The sequence below is a fragment of the Fusarium mangiferae genome (genome assembly GCF_900044065.1).
Source record: "Fusarium mangiferae strain MRC7560 genome assembly, contig: FMAN_scaffold016, whole genome shotgun sequence".
NCBI lineage: Eukaryota > Fungi > Ascomycota > Sordariomycetes > Hypocreales > Nectriaceae > Fusarium > Fusarium mangiferae.
The window spans coordinates 629,147-654,374 of record NW_024573936.1 but is presented as its reverse complement, the minus strand read 5'-3'; the positions used below and the strand labels follow the sequence as shown (position 1 = coordinate 654,374).

At 48.2% G+C, this 25,228-nt stretch overlaps 6 protein-coding genes and 1 non-coding gene across 7 annotated transcripts; 4 read left to right on the top strand and 3 right to left on the bottom strand.

Annotated features, from left to right (window-relative positions):
• Window positions 1-1,572: 1,572 nt before the first annotated feature.
• Window positions 1,573-3,850, bottom strand: FMAN_10656 (uncharacterized protein; the record flags this gene model as incomplete). The annotated part of the gene is made up of 6 exons (XM_041823860.1): window positions 1,573-2,563; window positions 2,616-2,953; window positions 3,001-3,113; window positions 3,161-3,314; window positions 3,369-3,575; window positions 3,695-3,850. 6 exons carry the CDS (start codon window positions 3,848-3,850, stop codon window positions 1,573-1,575), a joined length of 1,959 nt encoding a protein of 652 aa, XP_041689398.1.
• A 2,469-nt stretch (window positions 3,851-6,319) lies between these two features.
• Window positions 6,320-6,401, top strand: tRNA. The gene is given in 2 exon segments: window positions 6,320-6,355; window positions 6,367-6,401. It is a non-coding gene; the product is annotated as a tRNA-Gly (tRNA).
• Window positions 6,402-9,389: 2,988 nt separating this feature from the next.
• FMAN_10657 (NAAP-1 amino acid permease NAAP1) lies at window positions 9,390-11,281 on the bottom strand (the record flags this gene model as incomplete). The annotated part of the gene is made up of 4 exons (XM_041823859.1): window positions 9,390-9,650; window positions 9,704-10,824; window positions 10,884-10,941; window positions 10,994-11,281. The coding sequence occupies 4 exons, from the start codon at window positions 11,279-11,281 to the stop codon at window positions 9,390-9,392; spliced, it is 1,728 nt and encodes a 575-aa protein (XP_041689397.1).
• Window positions 11,282-14,941: 3,660 nt separating this feature from the next.
• FMAN_10658 (uncharacterized protein) lies at window positions 14,942-15,112 on the top strand (the record flags this gene model as incomplete). The annotated part of the gene is made up of 1 exon (XM_041823858.1): window positions 14,942-15,112. One exon carries the CDS (start codon window positions 14,942-14,944, stop codon window positions 15,110-15,112), a length of 171 nt encoding a protein of 56 aa, XP_041689396.1.
• A 2,504-nt stretch (window positions 15,113-17,616) lies between these two features.
• Window positions 17,617-19,611, top strand: FMAN_10659 (uncharacterized protein; the record flags this gene model as incomplete). Its single annotated transcript, XM_041823857.1, has 7 exons — window positions 17,617-17,805; window positions 17,858-18,101; window positions 18,152-18,241; window positions 18,292-18,503; window positions 18,556-19,030; window positions 19,078-19,319; window positions 19,378-19,611. 7 exons carry the CDS (start codon window positions 17,617-17,619, stop codon window positions 19,609-19,611), a joined length of 1,686 nt encoding a protein of 561 aa, XP_041689395.1.
• Window positions 19,612-20,035: 424 nt separating this feature from the next.
• Window positions 20,036-22,604, bottom strand: FMAN_10660 (uncharacterized protein; the record flags this gene model as incomplete). Its single annotated transcript, XM_041823855.1, has 9 exons — window positions 20,036-20,517; window positions 20,571-20,754; window positions 20,802-20,977; window positions 21,023-21,296; window positions 21,343-21,902; window positions 21,966-22,118; window positions 22,206-22,309; window positions 22,363-22,485; window positions 22,540-22,604. The coding sequence occupies 9 exons, from the start codon at window positions 22,602-22,604 to the stop codon at window positions 20,036-20,038; spliced, it is 2,121 nt and encodes a 706-aa protein (XP_041689394.1).
• A 923-nt stretch (window positions 22,605-23,527) lies between these two features.
• On the top strand, window positions 23,528-24,569 carry FMAN_10661 (uncharacterized protein; the record flags this gene model as incomplete). Its single annotated transcript, XM_041823854.1, has 2 exons — window positions 23,528-24,030; window positions 24,089-24,569. The coding sequence occupies 2 exons, from the start codon at window positions 23,528-23,530 to the stop codon at window positions 24,567-24,569; spliced, it is 984 nt and encodes a 327-aa protein (XP_041689393.1).
• Between the last annotated feature and the right edge of the window lie 659 nt (window positions 24,570-25,228).

Genomic DNA, 25,228 nt, shown 5'->3' with positions numbered 1-25,228 from the left:
TCGAGATGGTCTGAGACATTGTTTGAATTGTTCAGACAACGAATTGGAGCTGAACTTCGGCAAAGGATATGACCGAAGATTGACGAAAGAGAATGGTTTCAAGTTCAGTTCAGTTCAGTTCAGTCACGACAACGATGATGACGATTCTAGCTTGACAAGAGCCGATCATCAGACGAGATGAGAGACTGAGAACCCTCATGGATCGAGCAGAGCCCAAGCTAGACTCACCCGAGAATCCCGGGTAGTCAAGCCTGTGGCACCAAGCAACGAGCCAAGCATGGGAGCCTCGTCTCGTCACCATGTTGTCGGAATCAACCAATTCACCAAGCGAAAGGAAGAGAGTGAGAAAAGATGAGATATCACATCGCGCACACCCTACCCTCCCCTCCCCTCCCCTCGGAACCGGATCCAAGAGTACCCAGGGATCAACGGCGTCCCCGTGATACCGATACCGCGAAACTGCCCATGTTCTCCCCTCTATGACTATGTATGTATGTACACACATACCTTGAAACATGGTTACATTGTTGGTGGTACTGTACAATTCTGATGAGCCTATCTCATCTCATCTTTTGGTGAGGAATTGTATCTGTATCTGTATCAGCTTCACCAAATTCTCCCGTTCATTGCTGCATTGCATTGCATTGCATTAGTGAGGCCTACAAGGAAAGGCCTTTTTTCTTCATCTGTCCCGTCCACGTGGTTACATAGGTACCCTTGTCTCCTGTCAAGAGGCTTAGTGCGACACTTCTCAACTCTCGCCTGCGGCGGGACGAGCGGACTTGATTGTGTTTTGTGGTTCGTGCTATGTGACTATGGAATTAGTCTGGCTTTACGGTGACTCGACGTGTTTCAAGACAGATGAGTTAACTGTTTGAGCAATTGAGAATCCGGTTTGACAAGAGTCGCAGCTAACAACTAACTAACCAACTCTGTCTCTCACAAGACGTAATACTTCAATCCAGCAGCCAGAGAGACTAGACTAGGCCTCGGCACATGATCAGTCTGCCAATGCAAGATAATCTCGATTCCATTTACCAAGAGATTGGGTCGCGATGGACTCGAATGAACGAACTGCGATCTGCTATCTTGAAATGGCTAGTGAGTGAGTTGGGTGGAGGCTCAGTAGATGGACAAAGCTCGAGATACTACATATTAAGTGCTGCGACGCTGCGTGGAGACCAGCCGAACTAGCCGAGCTTCTGCGCAATGTCGTTTTAAGGATCAGGGTTCTATGAGATTGTGCGCTGCGTGTTCGTAATGAAGTGTCGATAGGGAAGATGCTTGGAGAGATGGGTCATGAGAGAGGGGAGGTTGAGGCTATGAGGTTCTTGAAGAGTCATGAGAGTTGGCATGACTCGGTTGAGTGCTGAGACTTGAGTTGGAGTTGATAGTGACTATTGAGACTCAGGATGGAGGGTTTGCTCATCTATGAGATGTTGTTCATGAGAAAAGCTTTCAGTCAATGACAACAGGAATAGGGTACATGGATAGATCACAGTGGACGGATCACAGCCGGGAAAGCAGTTCAGTCTGCACCGTCTCATGATGACATTAGACTACCTATACAATCTACCGCTCAACCATAACTCGCACATCACCAACAGCCGCTCTCGCCATCTTCTTGAGCAACGTCCTCTCATCCGCCTCCCGGTATCTCTCCCATGAATCCAGTCCCTCCTTCGCCTGAATACTCAACGTCTCGTAGCCCTGACGAATAACCTCCGTGACCTCCTGCGTCGTCAAAAGACTAGGCTTACGACGATTCGCACCACCTTCTGAAAGCATCTGGTTGTAATGCGCACTAACGTTGATGAGTGTATCAATGGAGTTGCTGTTACGGTTACCCAGGCGGTAGTTCTCTTTGAACTTGGTGAGAACTTCACCAGACTCGACGACTTTGTAGAACAGATCATCGTAGTCTGCTGGCGAGGGGAGGAAGGCTTCACCAGCGGAGAGGGACAGGGCGATGAGGTTAACAACGTGGTCGAGAAGGGTGTCGATATGTGGTAGATCCTTCAGATCGGCTGTGTATGTAGTTAGGAAGCGAACGATGGAGAGCAAAGACCGGAAGAACTCAGGCCAATGATACTCTAGCCGTGTGCGCGTACGAGAGAGATATGAGATAATGCGAAGCATGATGCCAAAGCAGAGCGTGTAGAGACTGACATCGAGACGACGACGGAGATTATGATTCACACCGTCAATCATAGTGTCGAGAAGTGAAATGGCGAGGACTCGCTCGCCTTTGACGAGAGGGAGGTAAGGCTGCCGTTGTCGACACAGACGCACTGCGACACGGGATTCATCGCTGCAGATACGCTTGCAGATTGTGGGATCCTCGATCAGGAGGCGGAAGACCATGAGGTTGAGATGGGCGTAGTATGTGGCGCGGGGTGAGAGGTAGGCGTGCTGGAGGAGATAGGAGGTGAGAGAGACATAGCTGGCGATGGGTTGCTCAGCACCTGGCTCAGCTGCTTGTGTCACTAGGTTGAAGCAGAAGAGCTTGTTGGCGTGGGTGAAGTCGTATGTGGCTAGGAGAACAGCGGCTTCTTCCTCAGGTCTAACACAATGTCAGTCTGTGTTGTGGTAGCACAAAGGGTTGTTTAACTCACAGCTTGGTGAAGAGAGCTTTGGCAGTTTCAACATCATACACAGGCTTCTTCACAGGCTTTGGCCCAGGAGCAATCGCGCCGAGACCAATCATGTTGAGAGTAGCGCTGAAGGTCCAGCCTTCAGGAAGATCGTCCTGGATTGTGATGTAGCGAGACCGAACAGTCTGACACGCTTGTCCCACTGCGCCTACGATCTTTTGAATCACGGCCTCGTTGACAAAGTCGTTTAATCTTTGCTGGTAAGGATTCTGGAACTCGAATTTGTTGTAGTTTGCTAGGAGGCCTAGTAATGTAAAGGGCTGCAGGACTTGGTCTGGCGTTTCTGCGTCTTGGATGAACTGGCATTGTCAGCTAGGAACGATTCAAATTGTAGAGTGTTGTATACCTTCATGACTGCAGGGAAGAGATCTCTTTGGATCAGGTACGTCAACAGTGTTGTTTGGTACGCCCCAGCTGTTACCGCCAACAGTACTTCAACCGCCTTGTATCGAACTTCCACTGCTCCGAGTCAGTTGAGCCACCTCTGGGTAGATGCCGAGCCTCACACTCTTTGCTATTCCTTATTATAGCCTCCACAGCGCTGACAAAGTCGGTGAACACGGCATCAATCTGATCGAGTCCTGCAAGAAGGACCATGATATCGGAGCTCGGATGTGGGTATCGTTTGGAGAGGAGGCATGATAGAAAGACACTGAGCGTCTATCGGGTGTTAGGACCAATTCGCGTACTGCATTGCGGTCGTATGCCACTCACGTCCAGCGCGTGCAACTGCGCAAGGCTATGCGAGCCCTTCAGCGCAGCTATGCCCCTCGCAAAGAGCTCCTGTGTCCGCACATCGAGCGACAATACATGGCTGGGGCTCAGCTCGTTAAGGATACGTCTCAGGGCGGCGCGATCGGGTCTGAGGAGGAAGAACTCTGTCCAGAAGCCATCCGTCTTCTCTTCGTCGTCGTAGTCATCCTAATTCGAGCAAAGGGGCGATCAGTCGAGGCGGGCGCATGAGGTTCGGCGGTTGCGGATATCTACCTAGCAGCTGGTGTTTAGTTCATGATGGGCTGTGGCAGGGAGGGCATTCCTACCTTGAAGAGAGAATCGTAGAGCTGGACGATCTTGGGGGTAAAGACCTCGGGCTGAGGCTGGCGAGTAAGAGGTGACGCTTCCATAGGAGGGGAGCTGAAGGTTGAGAGGTACGATAATGTTGAAGGAGGACGAGTTGCGATAGAGAAATGGGCCATGGTTGTTCTTATCACGTGCACCCCTGCTGTATGTATTCTGACTGGTGGTTTGTGTGTATTGACACCCAAAAAGTGACGACAATAACTTTTCAGCGCTCGAAGTGGACTAGGAAAAGGAATTGTTCTTTGTTTGAGTTGTATTGTATGGTAATTCTTTCGACGTTGTTGGCTTGACCGTTGTGTGTGTGCCCACCGACCAAGGTCTCAGATTCACTCTGTAGGACAAGTGTTCGTAACGTAACGTGGCTTGCGTAATCGCCATTTACGAGAAACATTTACTGAGAGTCTCGTATTATGATAATCATTGATACGAAATTGACGTTACATCAAGGCAGTTTCTGGTCTTTTTCTTCCCTATAACTACATTACGTGTAACGGAATGTTTGCTCTGGTGGCTTCTTGTTAGGCTTATATGGAAGTACTTGTAACTATAATCTGGCCTAAACCTGAGGATGATGAACTCTAAGCTATAATTATACTATTAGATTTATGGCCAGATCTCTAAGGTATACTTGTTTAGAAAGACTTGTTATTCGGTGCCGCGAGAGAGTTCTAAAGTTTCTCTATGTCTGTTACCTCGTACACTCTGGCAAAAGACTTACACCATGGGGATGCTGATATTCATTCGCTTCTTTTGTCAGTGGCTACGACAAAATGTCAACTTAGTTGGCTCTGAAACCCCATGATTCTGTAAATGCCGCCGTGGTCAATGGTATGTACCTTTTATGTCTTCTGGCTCGAAGGACACCGTGTGTATGTACACCAACCCATCGAATCGAGGAAATCCATGAGAGAGAGAGTTGACATTACTGGGCCCCTAATCTTTCAAGATCCGAAGGAATTGATTTAAAAGATCAACCAGTTGTCAATGACATAGTTTCTCTTTCTGAGGCCAGGCGACTTCCACGCCCATTTCACTCGGTAGGCAATAGTCTCCATGATATCAGCCACTTCGCTCAAAGAGAAAGTATTTATTTAGAAAGGAGGTCATTATAGATTATAATTCCACATATATGTATTCCCTCCATGATTTCATCAAACTCTCCTTGCAGTGAACAACCCCAACGGGGCTGTGAGGACTGGTAGTGAGTCTTTAGAGTCCAGGTGGTGTAATCGGTATAACAGTCGCGTGTAACAACATCTGCATGGGTTTAATAACCATGATATCGGATTTTATATTAGCTGTTGAACTCTGCTAGATGAGAAATTGCTGACTATGTCCATGCGAGAAGGATAGGTCACGAAGCTGACTGTTGTACAACATAACCACCGTTGTGAATTCTTGAGCACGACGAGAAAACAGCACAAGCTAACAGGTAAGAATCACTGCATATGGTAAGTTTAATAACCCCAGCCTACGAAACTGAATAGTTCCGATCTGGAGTCACTGATCATGTGCATCATGATACCGAGGCTCTTGGTCAACTCTTAGTCAGAAAGAGCCTGGGAGAGACTCTTATCCAAATTTTGAGGAAGATACAAGAGGACTGCCTAGATTATGTTTGACAATTAGTCTTTGTATGTTACAAAAATCTAACTGGTTCATGGTATTCAGGGTGAAGTGCGGTAAGAGATCTTGTGACACAACCCGTGTAGACACATCGATCTCCGAAGCAGGCCTGTGCTGACAGGGACGCGACTAGAGAATATCTGTATCTCTATATAAGACCGGTTGTTGATCAAACATCTTGCCAACCCAATTGTGTCTCAAGAAAAAGATTAGTAACTCGTGCTATACCATTGAGGTCTTCATAACAGTAACCAAGGAGCTCAGTTACCTCGCGATCAAGGGTCTGAACAAATCATGCACGGATTGGACATCAGACAGGTAACGCAGTTCACGGTAATTTAAATTAATTGCGTGATCATAGATTTCAATTCCAGGGAAACATCTTCACTATAGGGATTCCGCTTCTTCTCGGCGTACCCCCAATATATCGCCCCAAGGAACTATACCGGAGTTCGTACCCAGCAAATGCTATCAAGTTGTCAGACGAGACTGCGGATTGTCAAGGAATACTGAAGTGCTTCACTGTTATACACAGATTTAACTCTGATGCGAATGTAGTTATCTGTTTATGTTTCCGCATCCAGGTGTTAGAACTTAGAATATTGATGACAGGCCTCAAGATCTTTTGACAATTATAGCTACTAGTAGGCACAGCCTTTGAGCAAAAGGGAACTCCGCTGGAAGTTTTGAGAGATACATGACTCTACACTTGTCTCCCTGAAGTTCTGGTTCTTATCTCTTAAGAACGTATAGCCACGCACTCAAGCCTCACGAGTGCTCCAACCATCCGCAAAGGCAACTCTGGGCTGGACTCAAAAGTATACTCCGCCTTATTGAACTCCACGGGTGGATAAGCACAGAAATAGACTCGCCCAACGTCTCGACTACAAGGAAGAGGGCTTTCTGACTCTCTACCAACATGTTGGCCAATTGTATCCAGTATCTCCATCAAACAACCAGCGTAATTGGTTTAGTGGTAAAATTCTCCGTTGCCATTCGAGCAGCGTCGGGGAGCCCTGGGTTCGATTCCCAGATTACGCAACAATATACGCTCCAATGCGAGTATTTCCTTTTGCCGATCGTGTCTTTTTTGTCCTTCTTCCGTATCACCAGATGGTTGTGGTGTTGAGGCGCTGGAACTCGATTGCAGACGTCCGCGTCACTGGAGCGGCCCAAATCGAAATCCACGAGCAATATTATTAAGCGGCCGTTCATGTACACCCGAGAAATGGCCTTCGAGGGTCGCTTGAGCTTGTATTTGATCGAATTGTAAGTGTGTCGTCGACTTAGACGTTGAACTTTCACACGTGACAATTGACCTCCTGCCTCTGGGACTGTGTAGCGTTTTGGAAGCACGCTCCTTCCAGAAATCTATCGCAGCTAACCTTAAAAGATAAGCATAAAGGTTTCTCGAAACAGGAAAGGCAAGGACCGTGTCAACTTTGTATCGGTTGGTCCTCTAGAAGTGTACCTAGTGAACAACCTGTGTCTTCCCACTTGGAGGGACTAAACGATAATGAGAACAGTGTACATCCTTTATATGAGTTCTGATCTATTAGAAAAGCATCCAAAAGCGAGGGGGGCCTCTGAAGGTTACCTGCGCAGCTGAAGAAACAGTACGCCGTTGGCTTCTTCGACTCTTGAGGCTTTGTCGGGCGTTACAGTCAAGGTGTTGCATTTTGTGGCAAAGACGAGGACTGAGACTTTGACCTCTAAAGAGTCTCTTTGGTACAGCTAAGACGTATGCCACGCGGGCTTTGAAGCAGAAAGGACAGAGTATGAGTAGCCCTCGGAACAGTGACTCATACTCATCACGGAGATATCTAGTGATAACCATGGACAATCACCGCAAGGAACACTTTCGGACTGCATCTTACATAACTGTGCGCGACTGACTGGTAGATAACATGGTCTTAAGTACTTATTTTTAACTCTGTGATTCAATTCTTTGCTCAGCCACGTCTTCCTGGCTAATGTAACTGCTAGACTCATCACAAAACTCGTGATATCCTCACGCGCCTTCTCATTACATCACAGCTCCATCCCCCAGCCCTACGGAACCACTTTCCCCAGAATCTCTCACCCAGAATCTCAGCTCCATAAGATCAAGATCGCCGAGATGGCCCACGAGTTTATTTCGCACAGTTCCTGTTGCGTAAAAGACTCCATTCACAAGGGGTGCTCGGCATAGCGGCTTGCAGCGGCTGAAGCAGAACCCCATGGGGATGTACCTTGTCTGTCACAAACAATTGAGTAATGGTTGAGATCTTTACATTCTATCTCGTAATTCAAGATGCGAAGTCTGGGGAAGTGGAGGACGGGAGTTTAACGTTAATATAGTGTTCTTGGCGACCGAAATACACAAGTTGTTGATATGAGATGAAGCATTGGTGATTCTCAACATATGGCTCAGCAAAGAAAGCTTCTGGAAAGACGGGAGAACACCAGCCGTTTGGAGTTATGAATTGGAGAATGCCGAAAAGAGCCTGGGCTACAGGGGTAATGTCTTCTGTACAAGTTCTACCTCACCACATGTGAATTCAACACTCCTTTCACCTTTCTCACAACCAACAGCCCTCGGGACTTGACCGCTCCATAAACACGCCCCCATTTGATCCAAGACGCTAATTCACAACATCTCAGAGTCTTGCGGCCCTGAAACCAGGGTGAGGCGGTGCCCGGGGAAGCCAACAACAGTTACCCAACTGGACGATGTAGACACATTCCTCTCTTCCTAGGCTATCAATGCCTGCAAGACCCCTCAGCCCATTACCATTCTCCGCACGTCCCCAATAATGATAACAACCCCGCATCATCTCCAATTTCCATCATGTAAAAAATACGTACAAAGAACTACGCTTGAGATTAACCTTGAATTCTTGGTAGAGCGCTTATTATCTAGCTTATCCTGTGGACCTGGCCCTTGGACCGTTCTGGGGTGCATGCTCCGGGGAGTAAGTACTGTACTTGAGTGACTTTGTCTGAGGGAATTACCTTGGGCACTCTGTAGCTGTCGTGCCATGGCGCGATTTGGAGAACCAAGGACGCCGAGATGTGGGAGCATGGTTATGTCTCCTATTCTCCGTATCACATTACGTACTCTCAACGACTGCAAGTCTTGGTGAACATGTGAAGTCGAGTTATGGTCGTTGATTTCTGTGGATTCCATTACCTATTACCCCAGAATATCCGCCGTTACCGATCTTGCTCCCTCTTCTCAATCTGTGCTTGACTTTGTACGTAACAAGATCCGCCTCAAACCTGGAGTTTGTGTAATGCCAACCCGTATTCTCTCATTGGCTCTTGACATTGAGGAAAGGGGTGAAGAGACAACTTACGAGTACCCATCAGTCACTCTGCTTAAGTTGAGGCCGAGTTGTCCTCTCAGCCAGTGTTTAGGATCGAGGCCGTGCACAACCCTCAATATCGCAACATGAGATATCTGCTTCAACAATATCCTCAAGGCACTTGAAATATAAGTACTGGAAGTTTGTCAACTCAGAGTTCTTCATTCCCACACGTGACTATCTGAAGCGAAGAAGCAATCTCCAAAACTCCACCATCTACCCATACTGACACATAGGGCGCGCTTCCAGGGCGTCATCTCCACACAATGTCAACATTGAAGTGAACATAGGGCGCGATTGACTCCATCTTTAGAAAAGTTTTCGTTCTTTGAAGTTTATAAAAGGATCTTGTAGAACATTTCCAAACCAAACTCGCCCTTACCATAGTCATGGTGAACTTCTTGTTGCCTTTTCACCAATACTTGCAACTTCTTGGCATAACATCCTGGCTTAGGCCAAGGACAGGGACAGTCATGTTACGCCATAACCATCAGACTCATCCACCTTCTCACCTAGTAACAACTATACGGGGGGAGATATGTTAAGATTGGCACAATATCATGCTATTATGGTATCTAACGATAAATGATATACAGGAGATTGGTTCTATGATATACGCTTCAGGTCAAAGCGTTTCTAGTGCGCAAATGAGAGAAACAAACTTCATAACAAGACCAAGACTTTACATGATCTTGTTGAGGAAGCGTCGCCAAGCGGGCCAAGTGGCGACCTTGGCACGGTAAGCGTTGATCTCGTCCCAGTTGTGCTCACGTCGGCCAGTGTCGACATCGATCTTGTCGATTGACAGCCAGCCCTCACGCTTCCAGAAATAGCCAATGGCCCAGAAGGCAAGGACAACAGGCAAAGCGAGGTAAGAGATGAAGAATCCCTCGACGGTTCCCATACCAGATTCACCAGGAGGAGCAGTAATAGCAACATAGAACTATTGGCTTTGTTAGCATCATGTTTGTTTGAACGTGGAATGCGATGGCTTACCTGGGCAATAAGGACGAGACAGATGAGACCGAGACTAATCCAGGAGCCGATAACACCAAAAGCAGCCCTGAAAGGAATCTCATCCAGAGTGTGGCCTTGTCGGGCCCAAGCCTTGCGGAAACGAATGTGAGCAAGGCAAATAGAACCCCAAGTGAACAGGGTCGAGAGACCAGAAAGAGCCAGGAGCCAGTCAAAGATCTGTCCACCCTTAGGATCAAGGTTGACGAAAGCGATGAAACCCATGAGAATATGGACAGCGACGGAAACAAGGGGACGGCCACCGCGATCGATATAAGCGAACACCTTGGGAGCATATCCGTTTTGAGCCATGGCAGTCAGGGTACGGGAGCCTCCGTAAACGCAAGACACACCAAGAGAAAGAACGGAGACAAGGATAATGACGTTCATGAAGTCGGCGAGGCCAGTAAGGCCGGAGTACTCGCCGACAAGCACGAAAGGTGAGGCCTTTGCGTTGGAGTAACCGGAAATGTTGAGTCGGTCATCAGTGGACTTGATAAGAAGGCCGATGAAGAAAAGACCAAGGACGAAGAAGAGGGTGATACGCCAGAAAACCTGCTTGATAGCACCAGGCAAAGCCTTGGTGGGGTTCTCAGACTCGGCAGCGGCGAGACCAACAAGCTCAGTACCGGCAAAAGAGAAAGCAGCCGTGACGAAGACAGAGCAGAATCCCTTGAAACCGTTCTTGAAAGCACCTGGGTCCTCTCTCCAGTAGCGTGTGCCCCAGTACTCGTTGTATCGACCGTTGGATGGACCGCCACCACAGACGAGGACAAGAGAGATGAACATGAAAGCAACAGTAGCTCCGAGCTTGAGGCAAGATGACCAAAATTCTTCCTCGGCGTATCCAATGCCACCAAAGATGTTGATGAGAATGATGGCAACAAGGAAAATTGCAATAAAGATTCCAGGCGAGAGCTCATCATTCCAATATTCGATACAAACAGCACAGATTGTCAGTTCGAGTGGTAAAACGGTAGCCCATTGTGCGACATAGTTCCAACCCATGGCGAAACCCCAAGAAGGATCGATAAAGCGAGACGAGTAGATATAGAAACCACCGGACACGGGATACATGACGGCAAGTTCACCGAGAGCGAAGACTATGGGGCAGCTGTCAGTTTTCTGGTTGGGAGTGCGGAGTGAGGCGAGTGCAACATACCGACGTTGAAGATCATAGCACCAATAATGATGAAGTCGATGAGAACAGATCCAGGACCCTGGGTCAACATGTTAGTATCGGACAAGAACTGCAGACAGAAATCGACTTACGCCAGTGTAAAGGGCCTTTCCTGAACCGACGAAGAAACCAGCACCAATAGAACCACCGATGGCAATCATCTGAAGATGGCGAGGCTTCATACGGCGATCAAGCTCATGGTCACCAGTGTCCTTGCGGCGCTGGAAGGACTCAAGAGTGAGACCATTTCGAGTCCACTTGCTTTCCTCCTGGAAAGCGAAACCACCACCGGTCTGGACATCGCCAGGGTGCTCGGTGATGGTGGTGCCCTTCTCCTGGGACACATTGGTCGGGTTGTCGCTGGAACTCTTTGATTCCATCTTGACGTTTCCCCTGTGGGTTACTCTCGAAGAGTCAGGGATTAAAGAATGATAAGAAAGGTCAAGTGACCTTGGGTCTTTTGGATGAAGAAGAAACGGTGATGGGCGGGAACATCGGTCATCAACGAGGGAAACGAGTCTTCTTAAATATAAGTTGGACGCGGGAGAAGACCAAGACGACCCGGGGTCTCGTTAGAGTCGGTGCACTAGGGGCGAAGACAGCCGCCATAGTGGAAAGGATGAATGGATGCTTTCGAGTCGAAGTTCTAGTGAGGCCCCAGGTTTGACTAGACTAGGTTACTAGGCACGCCCCTAGTTTCCTGTATGTCGCCGATCACCAACAAGTTGGCAGCCTTCAAACGTAGAAGCGCAGTGGAGAGAGAGAGGAGAGGGTCCGAAGTGCCAAGAGCCGCGATACGGAGGAACATGGATGATTGGGGTAGGTAGAAAGATTCAGATGGCGGAGCGGAGACCATCACCGACCGACATGCGACCAGGACAAGGCGAAGGGGAGGAAGGGGCAACATGCTTCTGATTCGGTAGATTCAACGTCGATGTCGCGGTTATGCACGCCCCTTGTTTCGAGGGAAAGAACGACGCATGCAATGAGAATGAGATTTGGGAAGAGGCAACATCCATTGACAGCAAAAGGACTGCCCGGGGAAGTCGCAGCCACGATCCATGCTTCCCGTGCCGCCTCATCAAAGCGCATGGATTACTTTCTCTGTCCTACACCCCATAGGCTCACTTCTGCCTTCCAATTTCACCCGCCATGGCTCAATATTGCTCCTCGTAAGAAGGACTCGACCGTTTCTGAGACATTTCGCAGGCATTGACCAGGGGAAACACAAGAGAGCTCAAGCCATGCAAGACGATCAACCTAATTCAAGGTAAAGTGGGGACTTGGAGAGGAACGCTATCCTTGAAAGACGCTAAACCTTACTCCACTTCCGAGGAAAGGTACCGGTACATTGAAGAGGTACCTCTCCCGTGCTGTTGAGGCCCCATCAACACTTCTGACATTGGTGAAAGGCAAACGATGCCCCTCTTTGGTGTCTTAATTCTTCTCAGGTTGATTGAGAAAAGCCGAGATCAAGCCATTGCTATCTTTGTAATCTTTTACTGAACGATTCTCTTACCATACGCAAACTCTCATACAACCATCAAGACGTGATGAGACTCTAGCCATGGTTTTTGACTCTTCTGGCATCCAATATCAAACCTCAGCTGCCAAGCTTTCACTACTTCTCAGTCAGCAGTAGACACATGCAACCGTGAGTGCACAGAGCGAACTTTTGTTCCTCCTCTCAGAGATGCGCAGAGGTTTGGGGTCCATAGGTGACCAACACCATGTGGTAGACATTGCGGAGACACAAGAAGAGCAATTACAGTGAAATCCTCCAATCAACATTCCCATATTAGGTATTCGGGCCAGACATCAACTTGACGCCGTTTTGGGAGTCTCTGATTACCGAAATACTGGCTCAGCATGATTCCAAGCAGCTTGGCATCTGTCTCAATGATACCCAAATTACCCATCTCGTACTGCCCCCACCTGCTCTCTTAGGTGATACTGTATGTAATCTTGATACTGTCACCTCATGTCAGTCTTGAGGTAACTCGTGTTCGATATGAGCCTACCTGAATTGATCCCTTGGGTCACTGACGCTGGTCCTCGGTTTCACGACTCTTCACTCGTGCGATTCGCAGGTGATTTTAGAGTATGACAGGGCTAATTGGCGCCTCCTACCACATCTTGCAGAACCTGACAGGGGGTGGAAGCATGCGGAGAAAATAGCTTTCTTCTAGAAGGGTGGCGCAGTGACGAAGTGTCCATTACCTTGCTGTTTGGCTTCCCGATTGGCGCTAATGAAACCAAAAAGGACCTGCAGTCATCAGCACATGTCGATCGAACGAGTAAAAGGTTGATGAAGGGAAAGGTTGAAATGCTGAGTTGGTCGAAGCTCACAGACCCCGGGCATATCCCACCGTGGTGCGACATCAGCTATCTTTGTGGAAGGGACTGTGATAACACCAAGTCAACAGCAAAATCGCTGTTGCAAAATGGTCCCGAGCCCAGGTTTCCCGTTTCCCACTATTGATAGCGGTGCGCGGTTGTTTTGCCGCCGCGGCAGTCGGGCTTCCCAGAAAGGGAGCGTTCAGCTTCAAAGTTGTACATACAGCACATTACGTTTCATCCTCCAGATACTGAGATCTTGCTTTGAATCCCATCTACGGGGTAATACGTAACGGTTTGCTCTCAACTGCCTTACCCCGTGGGCAAATCGCCATGAATCTGGGGAGAGCTCCATCGTCCTCAGACAGAACCACCAGCAACTGTCCTTTGAGGAAGTTACTCAAAGTTTTGTACGTAATGCAATTCTTCTGACGAGGTTTCTGTGGTCACTGCTGTTGAGGCCCCGTTGTTTTGGCTTGAAGCATGGAGCACGGGCACGACAAGGCCGGACATGACCGGCTGGGCACCCTTGCAGTCCCCGCAAGGCCAGTTCCAGCGTTATCAAATGTTGCCCCTGACCTTGCAGGTTATTGTGTCCATTACATGAAGACACGCGACTCAGCTTGAAATGACAGTAAGAGAACAGTCACCACATCAAACGGTAATCGATAACCGAGCAGGAAAGCTTTTGTTAGTGTCTCTTTTGCATTACCCGTCCCGAGTTGGCCGATTTCACGGGCCGATGGGAGGAAATTTATTACCTGCAATAACCTGCGGCGCTTTCTTCATTTGGTTCAAGAGCCGCAGGGGTTGTTTTAAGCATTAAGCTTACCTTCAACGAGCCACACCTGACAACCCAAAAGTCAGTGTGTGTACGTGTAATTACCCTAGCTGCAGGTGCTACATTGTACAGTACATTGTGTGGTAGCCAGCGAGTGTTGACTGGCATGTGTTGGACTGATACTTACTTGCAAAGCTTATTACACTGGCTCTGACTAGTTACACATCACCAGCTGCTCGAGGATGCCCTCTATTCATTAATAAAGCCGACCTAGGTCTCTTTCAACCAAGGCCAAGAGATACATCAAGCCTCACAGCGCAAATGCAACCACCCATCGGGATCCCGATGCAATCTACTGCAAATCAATCAGCCTTGCAGATTTTCGAGAAAAAGTCGATACAGGGTAGCAATTCTGTCGCAGGTCAGCATTTCGAAACTGTCGAATCAGAATGGCATCTGACTCTGACGCGTCTCTCAAGTCTTAGTCCCAATACAGCAGGTTGGTTGAATCGGCCGCTGACCTTCCGCTCTAGGCATGTCTCTGCGCCATAGAACTTTATTGCAGCATGTCTTAGTCCCTTATCACTTGGCAACGGGTGATAACGAGTTGTTACTTGTCGAGCAAGGGGCAAGTAAGCTGTTGCATATATAAACCCCCAGTTCCGCCAAGACTCGAGCCAAGACTGTTGGCAAGATGACCGCTACATTTCAGGCTGTTCGTACGCTCAGTACGTACTTGCCCACGGTACAGAGCACTGCCTCGGTTACGTGACCTCCCGTCGATCCCGTTGCCCCTATCATCTCTGGGCTACTCGACCCTGCAGCATGTAGCTGTACCTACGCCGTATTCCTCACGATTCTCCGACCAGTCGCAAATGCCTCTGCAAATCATGTCGTCAGAAGACTAAGGCTGTTATGCTTAATGACCTGTTCGCCCCACGGATTGACCTTATCTAAACGACGCCTCGTCCGCCGAATGCAAATGCATCTAGAAGTTCCAAATCGCCAAGACGAACGAGTTGGCAGAAATCGGGGGTCGTGGGGTTGTCCTTGGCATTGGGTCTTCTTGCGGGCGCTGGTTATGTCACGGTAACACTGTGCTTTGGCCACCTCGGCGATGCCGCAGTTCACGGTTGAACTCTGGGTATATGGCATCGGGATGCAGGGTAGTTGGGTAATTAAGGTAAAAAATGCCGTAGTCGAGCTGGAGAGACCGTGGAATTAGGTGTCAATTGTCCAAGAGGTGGTAGAGAGCTGGCCGTTCTATCTTTGGATGATGCTCGTGTCTTGGCCAGATATTGTGCATGGTCAAGACGGATGGCTGTTCCAGGGTAAGGGGAGTGACCTCGCTGTCACATCTTATGCCCAGCACGCCGAGATTTTGGCAGAACAATGGAATTGTTCTTTTGGGGAAGTACAATTGATTGGCCATGGATTTCAGTTCATTGTCGAATGTGCTTTCTGGACCCGACACGCATCCTCCAAGCATCGTCAATCTGGTTATACTCAACTTTGATGCCGCTGGAGATAGTCCCTTCGAAGTCTCTTGGAAGAAAATTAAACTCTTGCAATACCTCAGCGAGGTGTATTTAGCAACACATTGACAATGACTGTGAGGCCGGCTTGTCAAAGTTGGAATATGCGCGGTTAGATAGAAACAGCCATAAGAACATCAGACAATTGATATCCGCAACTGTTTCATTGATGCAGCGTCCAACAGGACCCGAGACTTTAGCTTCATAACCAAAACTAGATGTTCAAAGACACTGATAAGACCATCCTCGAAAACCCTAAATCTGTCAAAACATTGTATTCCGACGAAATAGGATCGCCATTTTGAAGAGGTGAGCTGCCTCTCGAGGACACGAGTAACTTGTGCTGTCATTTCCAGTAGAAACTCATCATAGAGCAAGTATCATGATGTTTCCAGGGCCGTGGCAACCTCAAAGGATCGAACTATCATTAAACATCTGATAGATATATTCTACAGTTGTATATAGTTCTGTTTGTTGCAAGTTTCCGCGACGTGGCTTGAGATGAGTTGGCTGGCCACGCACACGCCTACACAATGCTTTAGTAACCATCACACAGTCGAAAGAGTTTGCGACGTATTTTAGAGATACGCAATTCTTTTGGGGAGTATTTCTGTCATATTTCTGTCTGGTGTTTTAGAGTTGGACGCCGGAGAAAATCAGATATCAATACCATTCACCACCATTCGTGCTCCCCGTGCTTCAATAGTGGTCGATTTTGCCGTACAAGTTACCAGTTAGTCCGGGCTAACTTAGCGTTTAGATACTCCGTTGTGGTGCCTTAGAACTTGGGATAAGTCGCCGTTCGAGAACTGAATTCTATGGAACTGTCCTAAACACTGATGGTGCCAGTACTCAACTCGTAGACTTTGGCCAACCAATGCAATGCAATTCTTGGCCCCGATTTAATTAAGAGCAGAATATCTAAAGGATAGGCAAACATTTTTATATCATGGCATGTTGTAGATCTCGTTGACAACAGACGATAGTAAGTGTTTGACACGTGGGCGTCATGCAACGTGGAAATGATCGTATCAGAAAGAGTCCCAGTCCACTGGGTCGGTCTAGGCTTGCTGCAGAACGCCACCGGGACGTGAACCGCCCTCTAATGACATGAGGTATCTGAGCCTCCTATACAACACCTGATGGCAGACATGGCAGGGGATGCAAGACATCGGAACCCCGCGCCGATGAGATACGGAATGCCGCATGATAGTCAACGTTATCATACTTCAAAGTCTCGCCGAGTCGAAGTGATGATAAGAAAAGGATTGCCTTTTTATATCAGAGAAGTTGATAACACTTGCCTAAACATAGTCGAGTTATCTTGTTTATCAGATACTGAATCGAAGACTTTGGGTACCGTCATGAAATTGCCTCACGGTAATAGACGCCAACTAACTCTCGCCGTTTTGCCCGATTCACCCCTCGCGGTACCCTTCCTCATTCACGTCAAAAGTGGCTTATCGCCCAACTTACTGATACCATGCCTAGCTCGGCCCAGCTTCTCCTCACCATCGGCAGATAACCACGATAAGATCAAGATATGAGGCAGCGATTTCATCATCGGGAGCACATCCGTAGCGCCACGGAGAGACTAAACTCAACTGTTATCACACAGAATGCGCTCTAACCAATGGTTACCAACCTCGCCACGAGTCTCGACTGATAGACGCTGGAAAGCTAGCTCGTTCTGGTCTAGTTGAAGCTGGGGTAGAATCTGGGGTAACTTTAAGCACTCAGTGGGTGTCGTAAATGCCTGATAGCGTTTTGATAGCCTGTTTTTCTTTCATCCTTCCCCCTTGATGCTTGATATAGAGATAGCCCTCGCGGATACTTTCCCGTAGAATCCAATCATGATACGATCGTCATTTCTGTCAATTTCCCCAGACTTTTCGCCCCCCTAGCTCTATGAGACAGCTCCATCACGTCCGAGGAAAACAGTATAAAGACTTAGGATCGCCGTCGTGCAGAAAAGATGGATCCCAGCAAGCTCCCACTCCAGGGTCTCATCTCCATACAACAGCTTACCTAAACTTGAATTCCTTTGTGGATATCCTTCATCATGCGTCGAGAAAGTATTCACGATGTCAATATTCCAGCTGGGATGACAGAAAAGTCCCGCGGCTCAATGACGAAAGACGATGGTCTTGACCTCGCAGCTTCACGAAGCATTGACGAAGTTCAGGCTATTGAAATGCAAGAGGGAAAACATGGGCAATTCCATCGATCCTTTACACCACGACAAGTTCATGTAAGTCCAATAAACCAAAATTCCCTCACAATACTAACATGAGACTTTCAAGATCATTGCTCTAGGTTCCAATATCGGCTCGGGCGTCTTCATCGCTACTGGAAAAGCCCTCGCGACTGGCGGTCCAGGAAACATGGTGATTGCATATTTCATGGTGTGCACCTGTGTCTGGGCTGTTCTACAATCGTTGTCAGAAATGACCATTGCGTTCCCTGTTTCAGGAAACTATATCGACTATGCTGATCGTTGGGTTGATCCCGCTCTGGCTTTTGGAGCAGGTTTCGCCGAGTGGCTTGGTTCGTACCCCTGAACTTGATTTTAAGCCATGTGTTCTGACTGTTGATAGGTTGGACTGCTATTGTTTCTGCTGAGGCCGGTTTCTTCCACATCTTGGTAGGATATTGGTCTGGAGGCTCGTTTCCTTTGGCGGCATCACGTAAGTTTCACTTACCAGCCCCTTTTAAATCTAACTAATGAGCCTTGTAGTCAGCATCTTCATGTTCGCCTGTCTCGTCATCTTTCTCCTCCCGAACACCGTATTCGCCTGGTTTGAATATGTAACATCTCTGATCAAGATTTTCCTCTTCTTGATTATCATTACTCTCTCCTTGGCTTTGGTTCTTGGAGCTGGTCCCAACGGTTATGTTCATCACGGAGAGACATGGACTGACCTACCAGCATTCCTGAACGGCTTCTCTGTAAGAATTGGAGCACACCCCTTTGAATTTACTCCCACTAACAACTTCACAGGGATTCGCCAACTGTGCACTCCTTGCTACCTGGGCCGTCGGCGACCAAGTCTTCATCGGTATCATGGGCGGTGAAGCCGAGAGCCCACGTTTCTCCCTCGCTCACGCCACCAAGCTCGTCCCCTTCCGAGTCAACTTCATCTACATGCTCAGCGTCGTCTTCATCACGATTCTCGTTCCTTCCAACGACCCCCGTCTTCTCGGTGGAGGTGGTGTTGCTGCTTCACCCTTTGTCGTTGCTGTTACGGACTCTGGAATTCCCGGCATCTCGTCCCTCCTGAACGCTGGAATGATCTGCGGTGTCCTTGCCATCGCTGCCGAGTCAGTCTATCTCTCATCGCGAGTCCTGCGAACTATGGCCCATCAGGGTCTCATCTCTACCCGCCTCGCACATGTCGATGATAAGGGACGTCCCAGACTTGCTTTGATCATCACCTCTGTTGTTGCTGTTGTTCTCGGATACATTCAGCTTTCTGGTAAGTAGCCCCTCGCAGTCCTAGAATCACAACTAACATTGTTGCAGCTGGCGGTCTTACTGTCTTGAACTGGCTGATCTCCATTACAAGCGCCTCCTTCTTCACAAACTGGATCATTATCTCCTTCACCAACTACCGATTCCACTGTGCTCTGAAGGCCCAGAACGACAAACTCTTCTCAGAGACTTATGCTTGGAGATCCAGCGCTTGGCCCATTGCGCCAGCATGGTTGATGCTCATATCCGTCATGTTGTTGGTCTGCTGTATCTATTCCGGAATCAAGCCTGTCGTAAGTTAACTCAAAATCCTCGAACTATACGAGTAATTATCTAACGAATACACTACAGGGTGGCGCTGGCTTTTCTGCCTCCAACTTCTTCCAATACATGATTGGTGTTCTGGTCATCTTTGGCTTCACTGCTGGATACAAGGTTATCTTCCGAACTCCCTGGAGAGATCCTGCCACCGCCGACTGTCTCACTGGCCGACGACACTTGAGCGTCGAGGAGATCAAGCATCTCGATGAGTACTATGCTAAGCCCAAGTGGAGGCGCTTCCTCACATATGTCCAACTGTGGTAGAAACACCACGTCTTGAAAGTTGCATAATGGTATCGGGGTCTTGGGTACGGATGTATTTCATAGGTTTCGGAAACCACTCACTGCATACTATGAAAATTTTCTCGCATTGGTATCACCTACATATAACATTCGTCTTCAGTGATGTGCTCGTGATTCACGTATGAAAGAAGGAAACTATTCCATTATCAAAGCTGCTGTGGGTAATTTGGAAGAGCCACAGCTGTGTCACTGACTCGACTCACCATCTTAGAAGTTTATTGTGTTCAGTGACTGGCTAGAAATAAAGATAACGAAAGGAAAACCTGCGATGTCAACTTTGCACTTCAGGGGATAGAAGAGAACTGAACATACTGCCCAGCGATACAAGAAGTCAAACGATGAATCTCAATTACACTGTTTGTATTAAAGTTGTCCTTTTCGATATTCATACATCGTCCACATCTTCAGCCATAGGATCCTCCGGCCACGGCCATGTTAAGCTATCGATATCCAGCGAATTAGCAATGTTCAACAGCTGTTCCGCACTAAGTTCATAGTTCAGCCCTAATCCAAAGTCATCATCCGGCTCGATACTAAACGGCTCGGCATAATCGGTGACAGAGCCTGTGCCACTGTCTATGTCATTCATAAAGCCCTGCCGAGGCGTGTTTGGACCCTGTATCGCAACCACAGGTCTCGAGTCATTGCTGGCGAGGAAGCCTTTGAGTAAGTCTTCCAGCTGCTTCAGTTCAGCTGCAACCATGTTAGCTACGAGATTGCCTCTCGAGTTCATCTCGTCGAAGAGACCGTAGGCGCGTTGCGTCCAGGGAGTGTGGTCTGGTAGTAGCGATGAGTCAATCGCAGCGGCCATGAGCAGTGCAATTGTAGCGGTAAAAGCGGCTTCCTGATCGAACTTCAGGAATGTTTCTATGCGAGCATCAGTAACACGCTCAAATAAATGCTGGGACCGGAGAGCTTACCTAAAAGCCCTTGCTCAGAAAGGCTGGAGAGGATCCTCAGAATCTGCTGAGCAGACTCGGTGCACATTTGGACTAGCCCTTTCACACTCTCTGATTGTAGCCAATGCATCAAAGCTACCTCTAAGTGGCCAAGCCTGGAGAGCAGGAACGTGTATAGCAGTGGTCTTGTAGTGAGAATGATGCACTTGTTCCATTAGAAGCTGACAGCCAGAGGGAGACGGACGAGCTTACTTGGTGTTGCATCAAATGGAGATGTGCTGATATTCGTGATATGCCAGCCATTCCCTCGCTTGCCTGAATCTCAAAAGACTTGTTCAATCTTTCTGTCACGGTAGCGATACTTTTGAGAACAGACTGGGTGGCACCGAGGTATCGACTGTCAAGCTTTCCTTCAAGGCCATAAACAGCTGCGATCGTTAGTGACCATGTCTCTGTAGCACAAGAATACGCACTCTGATTTATCTTTGCAAGTACCCTGCAGAAGTCAACATGTATCGTCAGCGCCTCTAACTTTTGCGGCTGGCCTGGGAAGTCGGGAAAGCGTGCGCTTATTGTCTCGTCGGCTATGCTCAGCGGAAGTCCCAGAAGCGAAATCAGCTGGCGTTCGAGGATATAGAGTGTCCAGAACATATGTCGGCTTCTCTGTACGTAAGCTGCGTCAAGAGAATCAGATTGCATCTCAGTGTGTATACCGTGTTCGAGACCATGACGAAGTGCAGAGCAGACCTGATGCCGTTAGTTACCATGCATATGTAAAGAGCCAATTGCTTACCAGACGATATGCCTGTTGTATGTGATCCACAGATTGCAGATATAGAGCAGCGCAGCAAAGAACCTGCATCTCCTCTATTATATCACAGTCAAAGAAGTTGAAGTCGGGCATGAGTTTCATAGCTTGTATGAAGAAGTCACCACCCGGAGGTCGTCTCGACTTGGTTGACTGAACCACGAAAGCCTTCCCAAAAGCCAGGACAAGAAGGTAGTGAACGAACCACAAAGGTTCTGCACGCGCATATTCAGAAGGGTTCTCATGGAACAGACGGAAGCGTTCCATGAAAATGTCCTCATCGAATAGGCTGTACAGCCAACCGCAGTGGAACTTGACCGAGTTGATGAGATATAGAGCAAAGTCTTTAGTTGGCAGGGCAGACATATCTGGAACATCCTGCGATGTAAACTTTCTAGTCCCGTCCCATCTCAGATCAAAGACCTTTCCCTCAGTGCCAGCGAAGTGCAAGTTGTGCATTGATAATGGACGGCCCTTGACACGTTCGTGTGTCATGGTCAAGACTCGCTTGTTGAAGGACCAATTTGATGACGTTCCCATGAAAACTGACGATAAGTTAATACTCGATTTGAGATACTGACTCCTTGGGCGAGTGAGTATGGACTTACGAATGTGTCCTGTGACGCTCGGAACAAAGTCATAAGTGTGGAAGGCTAAAGGATTCGTGAGGGGAGCTTTGCCTTCACCATTGAGCTGTCGCTGATCTTGTGCCTCAGCGGTTCCATATGGTGATATTGACACTGAAGACTTGATTACTTGTTCTGAAATCTCGTTGTTCTCGGTGGAAAGTGGTAGACGATCACCTGGTACCTTAGTAGAAGGCCGATGGGAGACCAACAAAGACTTACTCAAATCGGTGCTCCTTGATCGGCCAGTCGTAGCTTCAAGGAGGGAGTGTTCTTCTGACTTGCTCTCCAAGGCCGCCAACCTCTCTTGGAGGCGGTTGATATACCTGGAAGAGATGTGTAAGTATGACTCCATCAACAGTTCTTGGCATCGACTTACCCTCTCGAAACCACAACTTTACGCGACTCATCATCGAATTGACACACTGAGCCCCTCTTATCACACTGCTGACATGGCTGCGATCCAGAACATCTAATCTTCTGATCTCGACATCTTACACAACTGATAATCTCACAAGTCAGTTGTTGAACCCATGTCGTCAAGATAAGAACATACGCTTTGGGAACACGCTTCCTTGCATTATTTGGTCTGGTAGCATTAGCTCTTGTGGACGCTGACATCACCCTTGGATTCAAAACACAAAAGAGGCACAGAAATGGTTAATGGCAATGATATAGATGTATGAACAAAACAATGGCATCCTTGTGACTCTCCATGCTTGACGGGTAGGTTTCCGCAGAGAGAGCGGGGTAGGGATTGATAGGAACTCAGAGCCGAAGGGTAAGAAGAATGGAAGCATTCTAGAACGTGTGGGTATTGCAAGACGATTGGTATTGCGGAGTTGATCGTCTACTGTTCCTGATTGCGTTAGGTACATCGTTGGTGTTAGTTCAAAGTCCGACTACCGCCTGCAATACGAAAATGGTCACGAAGCAGATCGATCTTATTGACAGGGCGACCTGTGATTCAAGGCATAGATTGAAGCTGGTCTCTAGTCTTATGAAAGCCGAATGATACGACGTTGCAGAGGACGCATGGTACCTCAGTGTTGCGTATTGATGTTTAAAATAGCCTATCATGAGCTTGTCATGGTAGAAGCACATTGACTCATACTGTCTTCAACCATAACGATATCCATGATGGACTCGTTACTCCCTTTGGCCTCACCGAAGACGCCACTCAGCAAGAAATATTTATTTTAGACCACAAGACACGAAATTACTAGGCATTCTCAGGTTCATTCCTGATTCTTCCGACGAGCTGCTTTGTGGATGGACCAGGCTAACGAGCGGCTGAAGGCTGAAGCTTATGGGCTAAGTTGGTGGCTTGCAGGCTGAGCTTTTGCATGTGCGACAAACAAGATCTTTACGGAAGAAAGAGCCCTTGCTATTTGTGCTTATTTTAAGCTTGATTGAAGTCTTGAGTGGTAGGTCGGATTTCTATAAGAGGGGAGCAATACCCATGCATTGAGGCATCATACTCACCTCCGTACATAACACAACACCAACAAGCTCGACTTACACGGCCTAGTAAACAACCACCAATGTTCGGTTTTCATCTCAGCTACCAGTGGCTTCACTACACTCGACCTTCAGGACCTCCATCTACAGTCCCCGAAGGCCTCGAGCGTCACTGGGTAAACACACCACAAGGCCGAATCGAGGTCCTCTCCAACACCCCATCAATCACCAAAAAGTTCAATGGTCCTCCCATAGTCTTCTGCCATGGCGGAATGGGCTGCGCGTGGGTATGGGCAGAATACATGCAATATCTAGCAGCGCGCGGTGTCCAATGCTATGCAGTCTCACTGCGCGGCCACGGCGAATCATGGCATCCATCGTATTTCCGCATGGTTTTTGCAACGCCTCGAAGTGCCTTGACTTCTGATCTCGTTATGGCTATAGAGTGGGTGCAGACGAAGGAGGATAGTGAGGTTATGCTTGTTGGACATTCAAGCGGTGGTGGTTTGAGCCAAGGTGCTCTTAGCGATGGATTGGCTAATGTGAAAGCACTTGCTTTGCTGGGTGCAGTCCCAGGATTTGGATCGTGAGTCAAGATAAATACCTACCTCGAAGCTCCTGCCAGGATACTAACACCATCGCAGAATGGGCGTGTATATGAATTGGTGGAAGATGGACCCATGGTTCACAATACGACTAATCTTCCATCTCTGGCACTCCAACTCACCTCTCTCCCACCCAAAGCTCACTCAAAGAGCCTTCTTTGGCGACAAGTTCCCTCTCTCATCCGTCATCCCTTTCCAACGCCATATGAACCGCTATGAGAGTTACTTGTGGCCTTTCAGCATGATGTACAGCTTCACGTCGCCATCAAACATATTGAGTCATATTCGCAATGACGGCGCGAGCGGCGAAAAGGTGCTCGTCATGGCAGGTACTCAGGATAAGCTCATGACAGGTCCCGTGACGGAGAAGACAGCGACATTTTACCGTGAGGCTGGAAATGACAAGCGAGATGGTGTAAGATTAGAATTCGTTGAGGGAGCAGGGCATCATTTACAGAACGATGTTCAATGGGAAGATGGTGCAGAGAAGTTGTTCGAGTTTTATAAAGGTATTGCATGAGGGTCTTTTTGAGAATGGCCGTGGGTATTGATCATATTCGGTCGGTCAGCCGTTTGTTACATATTCTGTTACTTTAATCGGGACCCTTCCCGTAGAGCGCTCGCAACTCCATCATGATAATTAACATCATTCGATATTCTACGTCCCGAATCAGCGGAAACGCTTACCATATAAAAACATCGGTTCAATGTAATCGGTTCAAGATCCCGAGAGATGACCGAATCATCGTCCACTCAATTCAAACCTCTCACTCCGGTAGCGGCTTCACATAACCCGAGCTAACCTGTACACGACAGTGAGAAAGCTCCGTTCGCTGTGCTGAAAGAAGCAAAAAACGGGGACGGAAGACAGGGGATTCCGGGGCTAGAGTCAGAACACTCAGCGCATTTCCTAGGCGAAGTTCCCTCTTCGTTTTCCCCTGAGGCAATTCGTATAACTCTGAATCAACAACCTCAAATCGCCTTTTTACAGCTTAAAAAACCCTTGGTTGCGTGACGTTTATATCTCGGTGCTTCATAGACCCGAAAAACCCGGCTTCTGTGCCCCGAATCGGAAGCCTACCGACGTTTCCTATCCTCTCGGCCTTCTTCCGTTGCAGCAGGCACATTTGCTTGCGGCACCGCAAAAAAAGAGCACACCCGACCTCAGAAGGCCTCAGG